Raw genomic sequence first — 24,301 nt, forward strand, 5'->3', positions numbered from 1 at the left:
TGTGACTTGATGCCTACCTCCTCTGTCATGCAGGGCTTTGCATGGCTTTAGCTTGCCTAGGTTTTTTGCATGCTGTCTCAACAGCTGTGAATTCCTATGTGCAGCTGCCCTTCGGAATCCAGAAGATGCTCTTTCCTTATAGTCATCACTGCCTCTGTCTCTGTGATCATTCTGCTCCCTCCTCTGAAATGATCAATGAGCCTTGGAGAGAGGGGTTATGATATAGATGTCCCATCTAGGGCTGGAAGTTCTGTAATCTTACTCTCCACACCTTGGCCAGTTGAGGTTCTCAGTGACAGCAATCATCTACTGCAAAAAGAAGCTTCTCTGATGATAGCAGAATAGCCAGGAAACAGAAACAGCCTAGATATCTATTAACTGATGTGGGAATAATGACAATGTGACATATTTACACGTGGAATATTATTTAACTGTCAAGGAAAGCAAAATTCATACTAGAGTGATCGCTCAGCAGTTAAGGGCACTGGCTGCTCTTATAGAGGACCTGGGTTTGATTCCCAACACCCATATGGCAGCTCACAACCATCTGTGATTATCTAGGGGATTTGATCCCTTCTTCTGACCTCTATGAGCCCCCAGGCACATGTGTAGTATAGAGACATGTCTTCAGGCAAAACACACACATGTAAAAATTAATATAACTTAAAAAGATTGAAATTCTGAAACTCACAGGTTAATGGATAGAGCTGGCAACAATCATTCTGAGTGAGAGAACCAAGACTCAGAAAAGCAGGCAGCAAGTCTTTTCTCTCATTCGTGGACGTTAGCTTCAAATCTTCAGCTATATGTGTCCCAGCTGAAGGTGTTCCCATAGAGGTGAAGTTAGAAATTTCCTTCTGTGTCTTAATGATTCTGGAGTAAATCCCCCACTTATTATCTCTACATCTTTTGCTTTCCTCTCTTACTGCCCTAGGCACTTATAGTAACTAATATAAATTATTAAAGAATTTTACAAGTCAAAATATGTAAAAGTATATTACATGGTTTCTGACATTGTGCATCCTGATAAGGTGTTGCCTCACAAGCGATCACTCTAACAACAGTGCCCAGCTTGTCTGGCCAGTCTCAGGCTTGGGTTTTCTTATCACAAAAATAGGAAATGGAAATTTTTCTACCTCATTTGGTGAACAAATTTTCTAATGTTATCAGGAAACTAAGTAATTTTAATGCCAGTGTAATTGAATATTGCAGTGAAAGGTGGGTTTCATCAGAGAACAGCCATACTTCTTTGAGTTGGTGACAAAGCAAGGCAGAGTGTGTGACTTCTCTGTTCATTTCATCAGGTCTGTGTAGCTGCAGTTGAGAAAAAATTTAATACTGTTATCTAAATGAACACATATATACTCAGTAATCTAAACATTGCTGTGACAAATGACCAAAATTTCACATGCATTTGTGGCATATCAAATTTTTGTTTAAAATTACTGGTCTCACTTTGGTCTTCTAAAAGGGCTATTCCCTAGAAACTGGAACATAGCATGTACTTGTGCTTATGTGCCCACCTGTAAAATGGTGCAAACAATTGCATAATATCACCACAGTTCCACTTCTGGGAATGCACCCCACCCAGTCCTGAAGGGCACAAGTCCTCATTTATACACCTGTGTTCGTAACAACTCCATTTACAAAAGTCAGGCAACACAAGCATTCTAAGTCAGTCCAAGATGAATGGATAGTATCGAGCCCTAGAAGCATAAGAATTCCTCACATGATAGGGGGTGAATGAACATTGCAGACTTAGGAAATGAGCCCATCACTGAGAGCTGAGCATTGCATGAGTCCATTTGCCTGAAATCTCTAGCACTCAGATTCCTTAAATACAGAATGGAAAGGTGGAGGCTGGCGACTAGCTAATGGAAAAGTGTTTAATGGGTGTAGTCTCAGTTTGTGAAGATGAAAACATCCTGGAAATGGGTGTTGCACAAAAGTGAAGACTTAATGCCACAAGCTCCACACTTAGAAAAGATGAATTGATAAATGGTATAGTTTCTACGTAGCACCTATTTAAACATCCTTATACCCTAGCTTCTAGCTGCACCATACTTCAGATTTATCTGTAAATGCCTACAGCCTGTATTTAATGACTCCAGTGTATTCTCCAGTTAACTTCTCTAAGTGAACACATTTTGTGTTATAATTCAAACTCATCTGAGTTTATATAATTATTATAAAATTCAAACTCGTCTGAGCTAAAGAGGAAATCTTGGAACTAGTGGTTAAATATAAAATAGAATCAAGGAATTATAACAGATGTATTTGAAAATTTTAACTGGAAGACTGTTTTCCTGGCATATCCCATTGTGAGTCTTGAGTAAGGATTGGAGGTCATATTAGTTGGGAATGTCCACTGTAAAAATTGAGGATTTACTTGCATCTTAAAGCATGAATCTGCAACTTAGGAACACAAATGAATGCACTGATGCCATTAGTCTGACAAAAGCCTGCTTAAACAATATCTGGACACTTCTTTGTGAAAACTAGTGCACAAAATAGTCACAGCTGTGTTACATAGTCCAAAAAGTAGCAACAACTCAAATGTCCATTGGTTAATAAGTAGATAGAATGGGATATTATTCTTTCATAAATAGTAATGGAACAGACTGTAGCCGGAAGTTTTCTTGTGTCTCACAGCCACTCAGTCCCAAGTAAACACACAGAGACTTATATTAATTACAGACTATTTGTCCTGTGGCTTAGGCTTATCATTAGCTAGCTCTTACAACTTAACTCAATGCATTTCTATCAATCTATATATCACCACATGTTCCATGGCTTTACCTATATACCATAACAGCTTGCTTCTCAGGCAGTGGCTCACAGCGTCTGCTCTGACCCTGCCTTTCTTCTTCCTGTATATCTCTTGAATTTCCCACCTGGCTCTATTGTGCCTTGCCATAGGCCCTAGCAGCTTCTTTATTAACCAATGATAGCAACACATATTCACAGCATACAGAAAAACCATCCCACAGCAACAGACTTATGTTATAATGTAGATAAACCTTGAAAACTGGGCTAAGTGAAAGAAGCCTGACATAAAAGGTTGTTGTTGGTTGTTTTGTTATATTTACTCTTTTCTCTTTTGGGGGGCCCACCACCAGCTTCCAAATAATGACAAAGAGACTTATTCTTACTTATTAATGCCTAGTCTTAGCTTGGCTTGTTTTTTCTAGCTTTTCTTAATTTAAATTATCCTATCTATCTTTTGCCTCTGGGCTTTTACCTTTCTCTATTTCTGTATCCCTTATCTTTCCTTCTTATTCTGTGTCTGGCTGTGTTGCTGAGTGGCTGGCCCCTGATAGCCTCCTCTCCTTCTTCTTTCTTGCTCCTCAATCTCCTTCTCCTAGATTTCTCCTCCTGTTTATTCTCTCTGCCTGGCAGCCTCTTCTATCCTTTCTCCTGCCTTGCTATTGGCTATTCAGCTCTTTGTTAGCCCAATCAGGTGTTTAGACAGGCAAAGTAACACCGCTTTACAGAGTTAAACAAATGGAGCATAAAAGAATGCAATACATCTTTGTATCACTAAATAAATGTTCCACAGCATACACAAGTGTAATACATCTTAAACTAATATTCCACAACAAAAGGTCATTTTTGTATTTGTAAAAGTAGTATTCCTTGACTACTTTTATATGATATGCACAGACTAGACAAATCCATAGAAAGAGAAAATTGATAAATGATTGTGAGGGGTTGAGAGAAGGGAAAGATATGAAATTATTTGAGGAATGGTAGTTTGGGGGGCAGCTGATAAAACATTTGGGACTAATTAATGATGATAGTTACATCCTTGAATACATTAAAATGGCTGGATTCTGCCCTTTGGAAGGATGAAACTAGCAGTGTTTATGGGGCTTTGTGTCACTGAAATGAGACCTACTTGTGTGTTTCTGAACAAAAATTCAGAGTTCTGTGAGCTAATAGTACGAATTTATATTGATAGTGTAATGAACAACATAATAGATTTCTAGAAGTGCCCTTTAAAGACAAGCACAAAATCATTATTATGGTAGATAAACCTGTGATAAGAACTGAAAACTTGCTAAAGCTCTAAGCCTGTCTTGCAAGTTAATGATAATGTTCTGTAATGAAGGAGCATTCTGTAAACAGCTCCAAACACAGCTGATGTGTTTAGTAGTGTCGAATAGAGAGTGGTTGAGAGATAAGCCAGTTCACTTCTTAGAGCACATGAAAGCTTGAGCATAAGTGCTCTGACCACCCACTAGCTTTTCTTTGCTGTACTTATTAAAGTGATACTTGGGATGACAGGCTAATCTGCAGGGAAACTGGTGATAACATCATCTTTGGAGAAGTTGGGGGATTCTTGGGTGAGCAGCCTGTCAGTTGGGGTGAGAGCATGCTGAATGAGGCTCTGTCACACAGATTGAAAGCCACTGCCTGCCGCCGCCCCCACAGTGGACCATTTAGAAAGGGGAAGGGCAAGGGCAATGGAAGGAGGGGGAAAGAGGGTAGGTTTTGGAGCAGCCATTATAAATGGATTTTCAGTGAAATAAGACCTGACTTTGAAAGTTTATTCTGCTATGTATGCAAGTGTTATGCTATTTAAGGAAATCATATCAGATTTCATAGTTTTCTTCAGAAATGAAAATAAAACCATGATAAATGATTTTAAAAGCCAAGAAGAGTGACGAACAAAAAGCTTTATCACTGATGTGCATTGCTTTTCAAAGTTCACATGTTTAGTGTTCACTGTGTCTCTATGTATGCAGCAGTAGCTTCCTGACTGAGACACACTCAATTCATATTACATCTTAGGTGTGAAAATAATGTTGTCCTCTCCTAATCAGCATCCACAGATTTTCAAAGTGAAAGGAAAACAGCGCTTACACTTTTCAAAGTGACACAAGGACTGTTAGAATTCTCTCTACGGAACGTGCTTCTTGAGAAAACAAACATTTTAAAGCTTAAATAAGGTATTGTGTTCTTATTTTGAAAAGGACATGGCAAAAAAAATTTTCTTATTAAAAGAAAGACTTGTATTTGATTTCTGACCAGTGTTCATTTTTATTTACAATGTGTTTTATGAGTCAAAAGCAGCTCATTTTGCAAATGTGATGCTGAACTCAGAGAGCCCCTCACTTACCTTCCAGACCCACCAGGTCTCACAGAGGCTGGCAGAAGATGAAGACACAGAGTTGAGAGAGAAGGCAGTTGGTAGTTCATAACAGTTGCAATAGCCATGTTATCGCCGTCCTCCGAGCCCCACTTCCAGTGGGACAGTGTTAAAAGGGTCTGGTGGCAGCTCTGCACACAGTGCCAGATGTTGAAGAAGAGGACCCAAGCTGGGGAAGCTGTATCTTTAAAAGCACTGCCTCTGTTTTCCGAGGAAGTTTTCTGTACAAACATCCTCCGAAAGGCAGTCTAACTCAGAGGCACTGAGGTTACTGTAGAAAGTTTAGGGACCCATAGAGAATGGTCTCTCAGGAGCAAGGTTTGGGTTCTGCTGCTTATTGTGCAGCATTACTATTAAAAGAATTTAATGGACTAGTTTTCCTTTGAATAATCTTCAACATTGCTGTTATGCTTGTCCAACATGGAATCACTTGAAGTAAGTTAGGAAGATAGTCTTAGTTTGATAGTGGAGGAAACTGCAGCCAAGGGCCTACGTGACTTATACAGAGGACTACACAAACCACAGCTCCCATCTTAAAGGGAACAAGAGATTGTTCTGAAGCCACTTGACCATAACCCAGGAACAAGGTTGAGGTTACTTCTAATTCCATGATCCAGTGTGGAAGCAGTTCCATGAAGTTTTATAGTTTCACAGAACAAAGAGTCGTGAATCAAGACATGTTTAAAATACTTGGGTGGGTACATCTGAAAGGCAGGTCCACAAGATGGGGGAGGGCCTTTTCGATAGGCTCCTGATGCTATCTGATGACCTTCTTAGCTTTGGGGTTGGTGGAAGCTAATGGTCCGTTAATAGATCCCAAAAAGTTTTTATCTATTGTCACAAAATGTTAGTGCAAACACAGAGGTGTTTGTTCAGGAGAGCTAGAACTAGCCCAAGATAAGGCAGCTGGCCTCTGGACCTGCAACATTCCAGGCTGCCCACAGCACTGCTGCTCTGTCAGTCAGTGCTCTGTAGACACAGCTTGTTTTTAGTAGTTCTCATTCACACTTGCAGTGTGTGTGATGGCCAGGATACTATTTGTTTGTTAACACATTGCTTTAATGTTGAAATCTTTTCATGGGAGAGAAAGCTCAGCCTGTTAAAAGTTTCAAGGAGCAGCACGTTCCCATGACCACATCAGACCAACTGGCTTCTTGCTCACTGATAGAAATACATTCCCACACAACTGACAACCTTGTGCCTAAAGGATGTGTAGTGATTTCTAAGAGCATAATTAGTAAAGCGGACTACGTCTGTGGCAGTAAAAATAGAGTTACCTCTGGCATGTTTTTTTCTTTTTCTCTACCAGTCCTAAGTGAGGCTTTATGGATATTTGGACTCCAGCTTTTCACTACTACCTCCCCTTTCTCAGAGCATCTTCTGTGCTGCACACAAGCTTGAATATGGTGTACATCACATTCTTGTACCATTTTCAAGTTCCATTTTAACATCTCTGTCCTCAGGCTATGTTATTCATTCAGTGACATCATTTTCTATCACTGTGGCTAATTACTTAATAACAGTTACTTATTGGTAAATATTTATTGGCGAGTTAATGAATTTTATGTCTCCAGTGATTCTGTCTGAATCTTACTCATTCTTATTTCAGAGCATATGAACATTAGAACAGTGTGAGTAATTTGAGAGAACTTTTTTGTATTAAATGTTGAAATATGTGTTTCCTCTTTTCATGCCATTAACACCCTTCTTTGTTCTTAGAGAAGTCTGAGGTATTGCAACTCTGAGATATTCAACAGCAAATCTTTGCTAGGTCATAAAAGCAAGCACAAAGGTGTAAAGATGACATTTCCAAATTGTGTGAGCCCTCACGAGTGCAGGTTTCTGTGCCAGGTAGAGTGACAATGAAAATGAAAGGTGTGACACTCATTTGCTTTATTACAGAACACTCAGTGGTGTCAAGTCCACCATGAATTTCAGCAGTGGTTGATAGACATTTTCTTGTCTCAGGATATGGGCAGGGAAATACAATTTGGCCTCACTTGGCTGTAACTCACTTGCTTTAACAGTCAGTAAGCTGTTCTGTACAACATTCACCCCTTTTAAAATGATGTGAGAGTTGCCAGTGTTCAGTGCTCCAGCTTTCCAGTTATCATCGCGATCAATTCAGACTTCTTTCGTTTGTTTAAAACAGAGTCTCCTATACAGTGGTCTGACTTCATACTCACTATGTAACCAGGCTGGTATTGAACTTCTGACTCTCTGGCTTCCCCTCAGAGTGCTGAGATTACAGTTGTGTGGCACCACATCCAGTGCTTTAGAGTATTTTCATTACCCATAAAGGATGTCTCTGCCCTTTATCAGTCACTCACTTCTCTCAATGCGGAATAAATGGAGTTATTCCTAAGGCTCTCACTATTGCCGTCTGCCTCTAGGTTTTTCTGTTCTGGACATTTAACATGAATGGCACAATACAAAAGATTGACTTCTCTGCCCTGTTTCTTTCATTGGACATAATGTTCCTCAGGTTCATCGAGGTACTGTTATGAGTCAGTGACTTACCTCCTAAAGGCAAACAACATCTACTGTGTATTTATATCACATGTGTCCATTTATCCACTGTCCAGGCGATGGGCTCTGAGTGTTTTCTACCTCTTGAGTACTAAGAGCATGCTGGAAAGCACATTCACACACTCATTTTTAACATGGAGATAGTTTTAATTTCCTGTGAATAGACATCTAAGACTAAAATTACTGGGGCAGACAGTAGTTCTGTGGCTAATTATTTAAAGAAGTGTCCAACTGCCGTGGCTGGAAACTTTGCTCTGAAGTTAAAGGTTATGTTTGCCAGTAGTTTTGAATTTACACTTTAAGGACAAATTTAATTTATAAGCCTTCCTTTTACTAGCTAACTCACCATTTGGTTAACCGTTAATAGTGGTTTTGCTAAGTGAGCTGAACATAGCGCCTGTTCACTGTTTACGCTAACAGCAGTACTGTCAGCGATGAGTGCCCTGTCCCCGCACTGTTCCACCTCTGTTGCCGGTGTTGACTCGTGGAGTGCTGTCTTTAGACTACAACTTCATAAATATTGAATTCTTAAGTTGGTAATCTATATTGACTCACAGTGACATTTATTTACTCTTATTTTACTCAATAAAATTGTTTAATTCTGTACGTTTAAAATTACACAGAAAACTTATTTGTAGCAAATAAATTAGCACATTGCTAGCATGGCTGCCATTAAAGAAAACTAGAACAAAATTTGCATTAATTGCATTCACAGTTGGTGAACTGTCCAGTGTCTGAGAGGGAAAGATACACATTGGGGCAGTTTAGCCGTGGAATATGCTCACATAGTGCTGGCTTTTCCATGAGGTACTTATGTCTGAGGAACTATTTTTCTTGACTATTACAAACATTTTGTTAGTGCAAATGAAATTTCAAAACTGCTTGAAATTTTTCAATATGAAAATAAGGAATAAATTTACTTCTGAAAATTATTTCATCTATGCTTAAAACAAAACTCCTTCATAGTGTGGTTTCCAGGGTCTGTTTCAGCATCAATAACTGAATACTTGGTCTTGCCAATTGATGCTTACAGTCAGGTTTGTTATTTCTGTGTTTATATTGATCAGCTCCATGGTAAATTTAGCCTCTGTTCATATTAGCCAGTAATCTTCAAACTCTTCTGCCCATTTATACCATAAAAGTAGCAGAGCCATGTACTTCTTTGAACATTTTAAGTTAATATAAGAATGACTAGGCTAAGAGAATATGGTATTGCCATAAAATGGTAAAATGCTTTTAGTGAGAATCAGAAGTATAGTGATCTATTCTTCATCGAGGTTATTTTAGTAATTTGTGGAAACGGCCATTTTTAATCATCTAAAACGGTCTGTTTTTATTGGTTGACTCTGTTTCTGTTGCACTTGCCAGCAAGACTCTGCACTACAGTCACCCTATCTGTCATGGCTTCCATACTTTCCAGCTTGTCCACCTAGTAAGGTTTTATTTCTAGCCCTAAAGTCAGTACTCAAAGTCAAACTGGTTTTAGCAAAGGAGACACAGTCTGTGTCTGTCTGTCAACCTAACAAACTTTGGGACAGTGGACCCCAAAGAAGTCTCCTGCTGGGAGAAGGAAAAGGTGCCAACCAGAGGGGGCCTTGTGTCCAGAAGAGATGTCACAGGGTCCTACAGGATGAAACTTAATCCAAGATAATGATGGGTCAGTGGTGGGCACAACCACCCCTTTAGTGACTGCGTAGATGTGCATATCCTTGGCCCTTTATTTAAACACTGATCTCACTTCAGGGCCTGAAAGAGATTTGAGGGTTCTGCTGGATCTCTTTGTTCCTCATCTTAATGTGGCCATAGTGAATATATCTCCTTTTCTGCTTTTTATTATTTTAGTTTTTTTCATTGGCTTATAGAGGAAGGGTGGCCAGACCTGACTCAGGACACAGGTGGTAACCCCCACCCCAAGTTTGATAATGAAAGCATTTCTTCTTTGGTCCACAGTCAGTTTCTACTCCCTTCCCATTGTAGAAGAAGTAAAGTTACAGGTGTGTATCCCACCAGCTGACTTTATGTGGGTTCTAGAAACCCAAACTCAGGTCCTCATACTTGCATGGCATTTCTTTTATCCACTGAGCCATCTTCCTGAACCTTGGCTTCTCTCCCTTCCCAAACTGTAAGATGGATCTGTACACAGGTATCTGTTACCTGTAGATATACTAAAACGGGCTCATCATCATCCCATTTTTCCATTTGTTTTCTATAGTTGTTGTAAGCTCATGTTAATAAGTATATAGGGATTAAATATAAAAATAAGTTTATTATATCATCATCTTTCACTCTTTAAATGTATAAAACTTACAATATAACAACAAAAGTATTTTGTAATTTTCTTCATTGTAAATATACCAGTTGTCTATCAGTTAGTTTCTAACCAAATTGAGTACACCTTTAATTTTGTGGAAAATAATTATAAACCACTTATTTTTAAAACGCTGATATAAATTGTTTACCTATTCACTGTCTGGGAAGTGTATTAAATAGATCTCAGATCAGAATTCTTTTAGTTTTCATGCTAGTCTATCATTTAGAAGCATTTAATTAAATCTGATACATTTAGAAAATGTTGTAAAAATAGAAATACCATACATTTAACATACCTTTGCCCATATAATACTTATAAATATTTTTTGTCTTACTTTAAATATTTTTGTCAAAGCCTTGACACTATATATTTAACTAGAGAAATTTATAGAACATGCTTTCCTTTTGATATGATTAGTAGAGCTAATTGCTTTTAAATTGGTCTACCAACCAGTATTAATTTGCCATAAAAAAGTATTTGAATCCCTGTTGTGTTATGTTTGAAATATTATTCCACAGTGGATAGGAATATTGATGAGTGAGTGATGTGGTGTATGTGGGTCGAGGATGGATGCATGGATGGAGGGTGGAAGATGGAGGGGAGAGAATGGAGGGTAGACGATGCATAGATGAGTGGATGGAGGGTGGAAGGATAGAGGGTGGAGGGATGGATGATAGAAGACAGAGGTTGGAGGTAGAGACTAGATAGGTGGATGGATGGAGTTTAGAAGGTGGAGGGAAGGCAGACTGGATAAGGAAAGGAACTTTGACAGGAATTTGCTTCCTAGATGAAATACATAATTCCTCATTAGTATTATAAGCAATAGTCTTAGTTCTGTTCATCTGGACTCTGTCTGAGGATGATGTCCTTCCTTGGTAATTCCCAGAAGTAGAAGAGCTGATCTGGTGGACATCCCTGTCATTGTTTCCTTCTATCTGAATTCATAAGAACCCAACCTGAATGGCATAAAGTAGTCTGAGATGAGGAAACACACCCTTCCTAATGCCAACCTTAACCCTACTGTGAAGCTAAAGAAGTCTACTGTAGGTTCTTGGGGCTTCTTACTAACCAACGATAAAAGTTGTCCTTTTAGTCAGCCTGCAGTGGTGCACTAGAGATACCCAAGAGAACAGGGAGAGGTCTCTGAACATAACAACCATAAACATGTTTTCAGGCATACTGGATCTATGGGAGGGTATGTGACCACTCAGAGGTGGGAGGCCTACTTGCTCTCTCTTGTCCTCTTAGGCCAGGGCTAACAGTTCAGTATGGAAGTTATCCTCACAAAGGTGAGAGGTTCAGAGCCCTGGGATGCCTGTTTCAGCTTCCCTTGTAAACAGCAGGCAAGCTGCTCTTCCTCTTTATTCATCTTGTACGTAGGAATAGTAAACACTGTCCCAATTATCTCTCGCTGCTCTTGGGAAGATTAGCCAAGATAATATCTGCACAAGCACGTTGAAAATAGAGAGCTGTGTCTGAGCAGAAGCTGCCACAACCAGCACCCCACAGTCATTGAGATCAATCATGGAGTGCTCTACAGCACAGTGGACTAGAACACCAGCAGAAGGCTTCACTCTGAAGAAGAAAGGCTACAGCTTTCAGTTATCCAAACATGAGTGTTGTGCAGTTGACATGGGAAACACAATTACTCTTAAGACTTATGGTGGGCTTCAAGTAAAAGCAAATTAACTACTGAAATTTAGCACATACTGGGCAGGATTTTACTTTCCTTTTTTTAATTTCTTGAATCATCACAACCACCGTGTAAAGTAATTCCTATTATCTCCTGTTTGACTCAGGATTAACTGAGGGACAGTAACTGTGCGTTCTGTTACAGAGGTGGCAGAGGAGAGGCAGAGCTTGACTTGAAGCCCAGGCCAGACTTGAGTCCCTGAGGCTAGGATCTCAGCCGCAGCACACACCTCTTGTTAGACAGAGTCTTTTTTTTTTTTTTTTTTTTTTTTTTTTTTTTTTTTTTTTTTTTTTTTTTTTTTTAATTTATTTTAATTTATTTTGCAATACAATTCAGTTCTACATATTGGTCACGGATTCCCTTGTTCTCCCCCCTCCCGTCCCCCTCACCTTCCCCCCAACGCCCCCCCCCAATTTGTGTTGTTTCTTTTTTTTTTTTTTTTTTTTTCCCCTTTTCTATTTTAATAAAAAGGAAAAAAAAGAAAAAGGTTATAACTAACAAAAGAAAAACTATATACAAAAGTACAATGACTATATACAATATATACAAGTAATAAATGTCTAAACAATGTCTAGTCCATTTGTATTTGACAAATTCAGAGAAAATAATTTCATTATCTATCCTATTTTGTTAAGTCCAAAATGTATCTAATTCACTTTCTATCCTAATTAATCTTCAACTATAACTAACTAACCTTCAACTATAACTAACTAATCTTCAACTCCCTCAGAGACCCAAGAAGGAAATAATATTAGCTAACAAAAATAAAAACAGAAAGTGCATGCAAGCAACTTCCAAAAAATTTGTGAGTTGACAGAAACAGCCAGCTGCCTGGACAGTCACCTGAGGTTTCTCCACAGTGTTGGGGCATCATCTTCAGCCTATAGGCTTAGCATATCTGACAGACTCATTTGTGAAGTAGGATGTACACAAGGTCGACAGTTCAACCTCACATTGGGTGAGAGCAGTCCATGTACCAGAAACACCTGAATTCCACTAGTGTCATGTCATGATTCAGGATTTTAAATTCTGGAAATTGTTGTTGATTTTTTAATTCAGCTGTCCATTCTTGGCTGTGTATATATGGCTTCATCTTAACATCCCGTTCTTCTCCACATCCCTCTGTCAAATGCCAGTTTACTATTGCGAGGCGTGAGCTTAGTTATTCTTCAAGAATAACTGTTTCAGCTGCTGTTCCATTGCACATCAGAAGCCATCGGCCCACTGCCTATTCAGTGTTAGACAGAGTCTTAATTGTGTTCCCTGCCTTCCATTCTTCATCTTGTAATGTAAATTCTAGTCAGATATTAAGGAAGAAAATGGACGAGTTCATTCAAGAAATGAGGAGAATTAAAGAGGGGGGGTCTATGCAAAGTCAGGTGGACATAAGGATGTGAAACAACTGCACCAGGGCCGTGGTGAAATTCTTAGGGGTTGAGCATGAAGAGACATGTATGTACGGCCATGTGAGGAGCAAAGCACTTCTAACTCAGCCATGGAGGAGTGGGGGCGGGGCGTGTGTGATGTGAAAGCTCTCACATTTCCACGTGGTGACAGCACAAGCAGGGTAATGTAAAGTCACCTCATCAATCCCTCCTGTCTCTTCTGGTCCCCACTCATTTCAGGCTCCTCTGTGCCTCCTCTCCACGGTTATTCAGTTCTTCCCACACGTCTCTGGTCCAGAATATTATAGTTTTAGTCCATAGACTCCCATTTGCTTGTTTAATAATTCCGTCGTTGCCTGTGTCTGCTCTTACTTTCCACTTACTACAAGAATATTTTTGTTTTACTTAATTGAGGATAATCCTAGTAACTGCTTTCAACAGTCTGTATGTTAAAAGACCGATTGCTTTTGTCTTTCCAGTACAAAATGAGAGAGCCGTGTTGGGGTTCCTTCAGCCGCCTGCCTTCTCTCTCGAGAACGCACCCCATTTTTCTGGTTCTTTGAAATGTTTTGTAATCTTGTACTTGTTTCACAGACATTGTGACTGGGATGAGGGCACTCTGTCCTCCTCCCCTATGACGACAGCTGTTTCTTTCATTTTCAGAGGAAATGCTTTGATTATACGTTAGTAAAAAAAATGTTTTCATTTAATAGATCCTAGCCTACATCTTCTGTTTTATTTTAAATGCCTTTTATTTTAGAATACTTTAAGTTTTACAGAAAAAGGAAAGCAAAGGTAAGGTAGAGTAGGGAGTGTGATATATGCCACACCTAGGTTCCAGTTTTATTAAAACGTTTTAAGTTATTATTGTTACTTCATTTTATGTATATGAATGTTTTCCCTGGGTGTGTATCTGTGTACTGTGTACATACCTGGTACCCATCCCGTGAAGGCTAGTGGGCCTCAGAGCCCCTGGAGGTAGAGTTACAGACTTTGTGACATGTCCTGTGGGTGCTGGGAATTGAATCCTGGTCCTCTGTAAAAGTAACCATAGCTCTTAACCACTGAGCCATCTCTCCAGCTCTTGTTTCCAGTGTTTTTTTTAAATAACTTAATTCTTATCAGGAATGTGCTGTTTGTACATTTTTACTGACTAGAATCTTATTCATTTGTCTTTCCTCAGCTTTTACCACTGTTTCTGTATGTTCCCAGCTCTCATCCAGAATCATACACAGGGGTTAGTGGCTGTGTCTCTTCGGGGTCTTCTTTCTTGCCTTGAAGACCTTGAGTTGTTTCCAGATGTTTTCACAGTGCTTAGCAGCTGGATTTTATCTGACATTCTTCTTAGACTAGGGTTATAGGGTTTCAGGTGGAGGCCACAGCAGCAAGGGCGGTTCTCAGCGCCTCCATGCCTCCTGGCCTCCTCCCCTGGCCAAGAGAGTGTTTGTCAGGCCCCTCCACTGAAGACGGTCCCTGGTTCCCTGTGCACACAGGAACTCACCATGTGTGTGCTCAAGGCCAGGGATTGTGCTCTGCCCCTCTGGACAGTTGTTCCTCTGACTGACTGCTTTGAGGGGTTAGCCACAAGGTAGGGGGTGCAGAATTGGCACATTCTGTTTCTGTCTCTTTTCCTTCTGGGATTGCTCTTCTCAGGAAAGAAGCAAACTCTCCTAGACTCAGCCTCCTGCTTCACTTAGCCCAGCACTGTGACTTTTCTACCTTTCTATCTGCTGCCCAGTGTGACATAGGCTGTTCCCGGCTTCTGACTGAAAGCTGTAGTGTTAAGGGGAACCTGTCAGAGATGACCACTCAGACACAGTTTATAGCCAATTGAAAGTTCTTATTTCTGCTGGCTGGGACTACACTCAGGTATTCAGGACCCAAGTGTAGTCCTGAGTAAGTGTCCAGAGCACAGGGTGTTTGAAGACAAAAACTGAATCCTGGCATCTGACTGGGGCATCTGGACCTTAGGTTCCTAAAATAGAATTTGGTAATTTTCCATGAGTTCTCCATCAAGGAGATCAAATTCCAGTTAAACCTGAAATGGCCTCAGCAATAATACAAAATGGAAGAACCTCTGCATTGTCTTGACCTGTCACAAATAGAGTAATGAATCTGGTAATTCACTTATCTAAGTTTATAAAATAGTATATGTAAATATGCATGGATAAATCATATGTATGTAAATATATATGTATTTTCCTTTATAACTGTTCCTTAGACTAAGATGTCACAGACAAATTCAGATATATACTATATATAATATTATAGTTATGCTCCCTCACATAGATTTGTTGTCTTGCATGTATAAATATGCGTCCATGTATAAATGACTACACATACATATTCCTTGTTATTATTTTTGATTAATTAATCAATTATTTATATGTATATGGGTGTTTTGCCTGCATGCATGCCTGTGTACCGTGTGCATACCTGGTGACCACTGAGGCCAGAAGAGGGCATCAGATCTCCTGGAACTAGAGTTACAAATGTTTTTGAGCCACCATGTGGGTGCTGAGAATTGAACTCGGGTCCTCTGGAAGAGTAACCAGTGCTCTTAATGGCTGAGCATCTCTCAATTCCCCTTGTTATTATTTCTTAATCTAGATTTTAGTCACTGGAAGTATATTACAAAATATAAGAACAGAGTTCCATGTAAGTGCCTTTACTTTACTTTATTGAAGAATGAATGTAAGCAATTAGGATTGAAACCAGTTTTACTTTATTAATACTAAAGTCTTTCTGTGTGAGGAGGGAAAAAAAAACAGAACTGGGACAAACTAAGTGCTTCCAGGCTGATAAATGTCTATGGCTAGAGCCTGGGGGCCAAGCTTAGGAGTGGTTTATGGGAGCTTAGAGAGGTTGCCAGAGGCTGACCATGGGGCTTTGTGACCCGAGTAAGGATGGAATCTTTTCTTCCCAGGGTAGAGGAGAACCAAGAGAGAGTAGGTGCAAGGGAGCCATTTGTTTTGATTGACATTCCAAGAAGAACATTTTCTGTCTGGCCAGTAGGCAGTGAATCAGAGACTGAGGGACAGAGATGAGAGAGGCGACCTTGCAGCACTCTGAAACAGTCAGCATTGATGATGAATGTGAGAGTTCGAAGGTGCAAGATATGTTACAGATGTTATTAACAAAATGCAGTAACCAATCAAAGATAGTGGCAATAATGCAAAGTGCTGGAACCATATTCAAAAAGAGGACAGCATCATTTTACCACACCTCAGGTGTTGGCTGAGCATCCTTGATCTAGTAGATGCAGATGTCTAGAGTTCCATCTGGCAAGTCTGAACAAAAGGCATGGGGGTCCATGGCTACTGCTGTATTACAGCTCTGTATTAGATGAAGCCATTGGGACAACACACAAATACTAAAGAAAAAGCACCCTAACGCCCATACGTATTCCAAAGATCTTCAGGTGCACCAAAGGAAGGGAAACCAGAAAATGAAATTACAGAAGTCACCCTGTGCTACAGGGAAAGACCAGGAAGATGTAGTAGCAGATGCCCAGGGAAAAAACCTTGGAACAGACTGTATGGAATGTCTCTGAAGGGTGTGTATGATACAAGGAAAGGGATGATGGATTGAAAATACTAAGACCATTGCTTTACCACAAACAGTCTTCTACAATGAGTTTGTGCAGCAATTTTTTTTTCAAATGGAGAAGAGAAATATAAGTAATTCTCAACAAAATTCCCCATTCAGAAAAATGGGATGGCAACTAAAGAGAATATGAATGTGTGTTTTTTTGTTTGTTTGCTTGTTTGTTCATTTTCTTGTTTCAAACAAGAGTTACTAGGCTTAGAGATAATTCTTGAAGGAGGAGAAGGAAAGAATCACCAGGGGATAGCTGGAAATATATACCCAGGCAATTTTAACTAATGAAGCAGAACTTGCTCTTGGTACTCACTGGGGTATAGTTAGAGCTCAAGTTCTGCAGAGAATAGGGCACTCTCTCCCTAGAAGCCAGGTCATGCCCTTGTGGGTGCACAGAGCCTATTTAATGCTGATGTTAGTTTTTTGTTTTGGGTAGTTGAGTGCTTTGGCTAAAATGCTCAGGCCTCAAAAGTTCTTCACCAAATTTTGACAGCCTGCATTTCCTGTCCATTAGTCGTCCATAGCCAGTATCTAGGGAAATGAAAGCCAGGTGCTGATTGATTTGTACACGCTGCTGAACCAGTCGCATAAGCAAGGACAAGAAGGATGGAATTATGCAGAGTAGGTAGAATCCATTCCTAGGAAGGGTGAGTCAGTGTCACCCAAGTCACTTTACCATCCTCAGTGAAAGGTAGAATACTGCTTGGGAGGCAGACAGAATCAAGTAAGATCATAACTGCTCAGGCCACGCTAGTGAATGAGACAGCCTTGAAGGCACTGACTATATGGGCCACCTCCCAACAGTTCTCCCCCTCCACTCCCTTTTCCTTCTTTATCCTCTAGGTTTTCTGGAGGCTAGTGAGAGATGACAGGGGATAAAAAAGAGGATCTTCCAGCTCTTAAGGTGGAGAATGGCGAGCTCGAGACCAGCCTGGACTACACAGGAGACCATGTCTCAAAGAAAGTGATCATTGATAATCCACCTCACCAATGACACTTGTTGAAGGAGATAGGACACGTATTTCTCACTCTGCAACAATGCACTAAAGAAAAAAAAAAACAAGCAAACTGCAAACTTTTAATATATAATCAAATCTCAGAAAATGATGACTAGCCAAATTTCCCTTTTATCTTTTCTTAGAAGACTTGGGTCCATCAAGCTGATGAGACCTGAGGAAATCTGCTTTGCCCACTGTTTACCCAAATCCCATGCACTCTGCCATAGTTCAACACAAACAGAGGATACAGCTTTAAAATTAGTCCCAGCTCCTCTAGACAGCTCAAGTAAGGAACTGCTTTTAGAATAAGGACTCATCTGTCCTACGGGCTGCTTCTGAGATGCAATTGCAGTAAATCTGGAACAGGCCCTGGAGGTTGTACCTAATCCCATTGGCAGACCTTGAACATAACAGGCAGCAGAGATGCCAGACAACTTGTCCTAAATTATAAAATTAGGAAGGAGCTGGAAGTGGGATCACTGTTTAACTGGTTCTAAAGATCCCTCCTTTCTCTGAGGGGGAGCACCGAGGCTCTCTGCTTCTCCCCACTCAGGAATCATGGATGAGCTGAGGGGCTGTACAGATGGGATGTGGTGCATTTCCACATGGCATTTGATTATTGACCTGTCCACTTTTTAAAGATGTTTCTCTTTAGCCACGCAAGCATTTTAGCTGACTGAATACCTACAATAGATTTTGGTGATATTTTTATTGTAAAACAAATTTGTTTCACAGACTTACTATTCAAAAGTATCTATTTGTATATAATTTTCATGATTTATGCCAAGTGAAGTTAAGACTATTTATAGAACAATAAACACTTAATAAAACATGATTTGAATAAATTATACAAATTTTTTGTTTCATTTCTGACATTATTATTATTTCACTTTCTCCCCCTTCGTTTTCTTTATAAGACTTGCATTTACAGTAGGATTTTCATGATTTGAACCGTTGGGAAACACGTCAGCATAGAATCTCTTGAGGATTTTAATATATTTCTACAGTACCTTTAATATAGTTCCCAGCAGCTTCCTCCTACATCACTCCCATGGTGTTGTCTTTTTAAAAACTGTATTCACAGCAGTAGAAAAAACAGTACCATTTAGAACTTGACCGTGTCCCTTGTAGCCCCTGTCCTGTGACTTAACTGATGGATTGTTGTCTTTGAGTGATCTGAGATGTTATGCATCCATGACAGTTATCAATATATTTTTATTTCTTCACCTGTGTTTTCAAAGATGTGGAATGAAATCACACTGAGAGAGAGAGAGAGAGAGAGAGAGAGAGAGAGAGAGAGAGAGAGAGAGAGAGAGAGAGAGAGAACTGCCACATTTTCTCGATATTTAGTATTTTTCATGAATTTCTTATTCTTCCAGTCCTCAGCTTTTCTAGATATTTAAAAGATGCCAGGTCTTGCACTCTGTGCGTTCTGTGCTCCTGCTCTCTCGTTTCTATTTCACTGGGTCTCATAACCATTGTCCTTGTTCTCAGAACTTCACTCTTTCCCTGGGGCCATTTTCCCCTCTTCTTTCTTATCCTGTTTTCTTCTGTATAGGGAATAACAGCATTATATTAGGAAGTAAGCTTTTACACTACTGTTGTTAATCCTTTCCATCACAAGAAAGAGGAGCATGCTTTTTCCTCTGATAAGGTCCTGGGCAGCTACTCTTTGACTGGGATGAGCTGCATATTATTCTGATTTTTATGACAAAGAAGCTGATTTCCGCAGGCAGTGACCATTCTCTGGGCTTCATGCACTGCTCTACTGGGTAGTGCCACTGAGCTGACCAGATCACTGAAGGCTTAGAGAAGGCTGCCCATCTGGCATATATAAGTGCCTAGTTAGTACTGGCACTGTAATTATTATTTTATTCTAAGTATTAGTAAGCCGATCATCTCACAGTTGAGTTAAAAACTAGTCAGTACTAGTGCCGCACTTAAATGTAGTGGAGACTTACATGGCAACCCATGAATCTTGAAGGGTACTATCGAAGCATTGTGAACATTGTTTAGTGTGTCATGTAACATCATCTAATGTCTGTTCATTTTTCAGGTTCATGAATGTGAGACTTTAAGAGGGAGGGTTGATATATTTATCTTTAGTCTACTAAACAGCAGAGGAGTGACAAGAGTTCTTTGTAGGTCTTCCTGCTTCTGAAGGATACATTTTTACCTCTGTGCTATCCTGCTTCCTCGAGGGAAGGGGCAAGTGTTCTGAGACAGACCAAGTCTATGCCTCTGGAACCCTGAATAGGCAGTTTCAGGTGAGGCCTGAGTAGGAAGCTTCTTGGAGGAGGTCACCTTGAAATGGACCATAGAGGTAGACAGGATCCGATCGAAAGAGGAGAGGATAGAAGGCAAATGTAAGAGACTGGTTAATAACAAATTTCCACAGTGTGTTTTTGAAGCCCTTTGGTTCAGCAGAATGCATGTGGGAACAGAGAACATTCTGGAGCATTGATTTATGCCATATGAGGTATAAGGGAGATCTTGGATTTTCCTTCCCAGCAGACAGGGTGAGATGCTAAAGGATTTGAGTGGATTGAGAGATCAGAACATAGTGTTGATAAGGCCTGTTTTCCAGAATGGCATAGGGTGTTTTGTAAGGGACAAGCATGAAGGAGCATGAATAAGGATCTGGTGAAAACATAGCTATTATATAACCCAGGCCTACACTCCTGGGCAGAGCCACAAGACTCTGTACGCTACTACAGGGGCACTTGTACTTCTGTGGTTATTGCTGCTTCATTCACACTAGTAAAGAATGAGAACCAGCTTCAGTGCCTGTCAAAGGACAAATGAGTAATGGAAGTATGACTGACATACACAATGGAATTTTATTCAGCTATAAGGAAAAATGAAATTTGCAGGAAAATGGATGGATTTGTAAAGTAGTCTATTAAGTGAGGTGACCCAAAATCAGATAGAAAGCACATAGTCTTCCCCCATATGTAGATCCTAGCATGTAACGTATACATCTATACATATAAATGAGTGTAAATGTGGAGAAAGCCTAAAATATTAGAAAAGACACCAAGTAAAGAAAAAAAGAGCTTTTGAGAAAGCCAGAGAACAATAGGACCAGGAACTATGAAAGCAGAAAGGAGAATGGGGGAGTGAGGGGAGAGGGAAATCAATTAAAACACGCTTTGTTAAATAATCATCATCATCATCATCATCATCATCATCATCATCATCATCCTTGAGAAGCCAGAGTCCTTGATAGTATAGAGGCCTTCTCCCTCCAGGTGGCTATAACTTCCTAAAGAAAACAACCAGCAAAGCCACACTGGGCCAGGCTCCAGGTCCTTTGTCATGAGAACCTGAGAGTGAATGCCATGACAACAGGTAAGTCGGCCCTTGACTGGAGTTTATGTTAGGTTCACAGGAAAGAGATTAAGAGAGAGGGCACAAATGTTACCAGGAGCTCACCTGAGATGACCATTCAGACACAGTATATAGACAATGGAAAGGCTTTATTCTAGCTGGCTGGGACTATACTAAGGTATTCAGGACCCAAGTGTAGCCCTGAGCATTTAGACCAAGGGGCTTTTAAAGGCAGAAACCACATCCTGTTATCCCTCTTGGCAGCTGCAGGGGGAGATTTTGTGAAAACAAGCGGTTTAACAGAAGCTACTATGATAAGCGTTTAGCTGGAGGGGAGGTTTGCATAAGCTGTGGTACCTTGACCTCAGGTTTCTAGGATAGAGTTGGGAAGTTTTCCATGGAATTCTCTATCAGGGAGGTCACATTCTTAGTTAAACTCAAAATGGCCTCAGCAAGAGTCTAATATGGAGGAACCTCTGCACGGTCTTGTTCTGTTACACAAGGAGCGGAACTGGAGAACTGGAGACTGTCCCAAGAAGTGTGTTGCCAACAGGGATCCCCAGCAAGGGGTAATATGGCTTTTCTGGGTTGAGACAGAAGGGTAGGGCAGTTATTCCAGCGTGCCTAGCCATAGGATGTCCTTGTGCCCTTCCATCCAGGTGTCTGAACTGGAGTTTTGTTCATATGCTCACATATGGTCTTCAGGCAACTGTATAGAAGAAGAAGAACGATAATAAGAAAGCAGGCCAGGAACCAGAGCCCCCAAACTTGTGTGGCTTCTGGCCTTCAGCTAGGACAGACCAGGCAAGGATAAGAATTGAGGTTCCTGTCCTAAAGTTGACTGGAAAGATCCTATCTCTGTCTCACACCATTTTTTAAAAACATTGTATGCTAATTTTGAAGAAAGTTCTGAATTAAAAACAAAAGAATATACTATAAAACTAAAAAAAAAAAAATCAACCAACCAACCAACCAAACAACAAAAAACAAAACAAAAAAAACCTAAACAGTTGAGAAGCTAAATGCAAGGATCTAGAAAGTATTTTGTTTGTTTGTTTGTTTATATTTTCATTTCAGACAGGGACTCTCTATGTAGCTTAGACTATAATGGAACTTGCTATTTAAACCTGGCTGGCTGAGAATTCACAGAGATCTAGCTGCCTCTGCTTTGGAGAGTTGAGATTAAAGGCATTCACCTCCACACCCAGCACAAGACCGTGGGAAGTATTTCATGAGAGCCTACCGTGGAGCAGTGGGAAAAGGGTTGGCGCCTGGAAAGGGCAGGTAGATGTGAGAAATGCCGGAGATGATTTGACCGGCAGTGAGAAGATGGTGTGGGGAAGGCTGTGACTTCTAGTCAGGGTCTAATGAAGAGAGTGCTTCCAATGGCAGAGATGAAGTTACTTTAAGATCTCTCTAGAAATCACTGAGACCTGTGAGCCAAAATCTTTATGCACAGAGTACAAAATCTTGACACAGGGCCCAGAGTCCTTACCTAGAGCCTACAACCATTTAACCGAGTTCAGAACTCCTTCATAGAGCCTGGAGCCCCAAACGCTTACCCAGAGCCCAGAGCCCTATCAGGGGGTCCCAGGCTCTCTTCACTCATCTACACTGTGGCTTCCATTTCCTCCATTTCTTTCTGGAACATCAACATGCTGCCTTTGATTTTTATGCAGAGGGCCCTGTGGAGGGAGTGTTTGTTCAATCTGTCGGAGCAGAATATTCTATAAACTCATGGGAATCTCAGGATTCCAATCAAACAAGCATTCCACTGACTCCCTCTGTTTTGGAGGATGGTTGTCAAAGGCCCAGTGCAGTCTTGATTTGCAGGTCACTGACTAGTGTATGAACTGGAAGCACCTTGGGAAAACAATTTTTTCTAACTACTGCTCTATGGTATAAAGTTCTCTGTTATAAATGAGAGAAAATATATGCCGTTCACTGGAGGGCAGGTGAGGGGCACCGCGTCTTCAGAGACATTTCACTGGTCACTAAGGGCTCGGAGTGATGCTCTTTCTTCTCTCTCTGCCTGTGTTCAGTGTTTGTCAGGTTCAACTCCAGCCATGGTTTCCCAGTGGAGGTCGATTCTGACACCAGCATCTTCCAGCTCAAGGAAGTGGTTGCTAAGCGACAGGGGGTTCCAGCTGACCAGCTGCGTGTGATTTTTGCTGGGAAGGAGCTTCAGAATGACCTGACAGTGCAGGTGAGTCTCCCTGGGTGCGTGGTTCCTGGGATGCAGCAGGGCCCATTGCCCATGCAGCTTACGCTGCCAATCTGACATTCAGGCCCGAGCTCTAATAGAATAAATAGTGCCTGGGGATTCCTTGAACTTTACTCCACACTGCTTCATTAATTCTGACCTTCTTAATTATGCATTAGAACAGCAAGCAGGAAGGACTGGAGGAACAAGTGTGAGTGTGGTGAGAGAGGGGAAGAGAAGCTCGGAGCTTGGCTTAGTGAATAAATGTTTACTGGCTGCAGGAGCAGCAAGGCACAATTTCTGTGTCTGTTCAATTTTTACCTTCCTTATTCCATTTGAATCTTAATGAAGAAGGATTCAAACAAATTGTTCCCAATCAGGCTGCTCAGCCTATGCTCCGTGAGGGATTTATAACCCGACTGTGACCCCTGGAGGACAGTCACAGCTGCTGCTTGGGCTACAGCAGGTGCTGGCCCAGGGCCCCATATGCAGAGCTCTGAGAAGCCCATTGGGCAGCATCAGGATTGCACAGCAAAAGGCCATCTTTGTACATCCAGACCTAGGTGAAGTCGCCCCTGGCTTTTGCACCTGACACAGCGCTGAGTAGACTGGGGATCTGCTTTCCTGCCTATTGTTTCCTGGGTATCTGGCTCCTGCTGTGCTGTGGAAACCCCTTGTTCTTGTATCTCGTGCATTTGGAGCAGTGTGTTTTGTAGGCATGTAAAGGACAGGCTAGGAATTGATGAGCAGGCCCATCACCTAGAATGGGAGAACAGTGAGTGGTGTGTTGCGAAGGTCAGCAGATATGAGCCACATCTAGGGCAGTGACTAGAGGAGGAGAAAAGCAAGTTCTCTCTGCGTACAGTGTGATTGTGCTCCTGTTCACAGCTGGGTGGGGATCAGTGCTGCACTCAGGCCTCAGACTACCCAGTCCAGTCAGTCCTCTGGTGGGCCAAGGTATTTGCTGCCTTTGTGAAATGCTTTTGGAATGTGGGTATACAAAGAAACTATAGAAATGCAAATCACTTCTGCCATTCTCTTGCTCCTGCTGATGGTGGTGGGACTCACACTCATTGTGCAGAAACTGCTGTGCTTTGCTC

At 40.9% G+C, this 24,301-nt stretch overlaps 1 protein-coding gene across 5 annotated transcripts in view; it reads left to right on the plus strand.

Annotated features, from left to right (window-relative positions):
- The window catches only part of Prkn (parkin RBR E3 ubiquitin protein ligase), a 1,215,691-nt gene that overhangs the window by 190,811 nt on the left and 1,000,579 nt on the right, over positions 1-24,301 (plus strand). For all 5 annotated transcript variants that reach the window (XR_008221125.1, XM_052750832.1, XM_052750833.1 and 2 more), the window contains exon 2: positions 23,041-23,204. Coding sequence is in view for 4 of the 5 variants with exons in the window: in XM_052750832.1 (XP_052606792.1) it covers positions 23,041-23,204 (164 nt within the window). In the remaining variant the exon portion in view is untranslated. The remainder of the gene's footprint in view (positions 1-23,040; positions 23,205-24,301) is intronic.

This window comes from Peromyscus californicus, unplaced genomic scaffold (assembly GCF_007827085.1).
Source record: "Peromyscus californicus insignis strain IS unplaced genomic scaffold, ASM782708v3 Scaffold_22__1_contigs__length_63687245, whole genome shotgun sequence".
Lineage (NCBI taxonomy): Eukaryota > Metazoa > Chordata > Mammalia > Rodentia > Cricetidae > Peromyscus > Peromyscus californicus.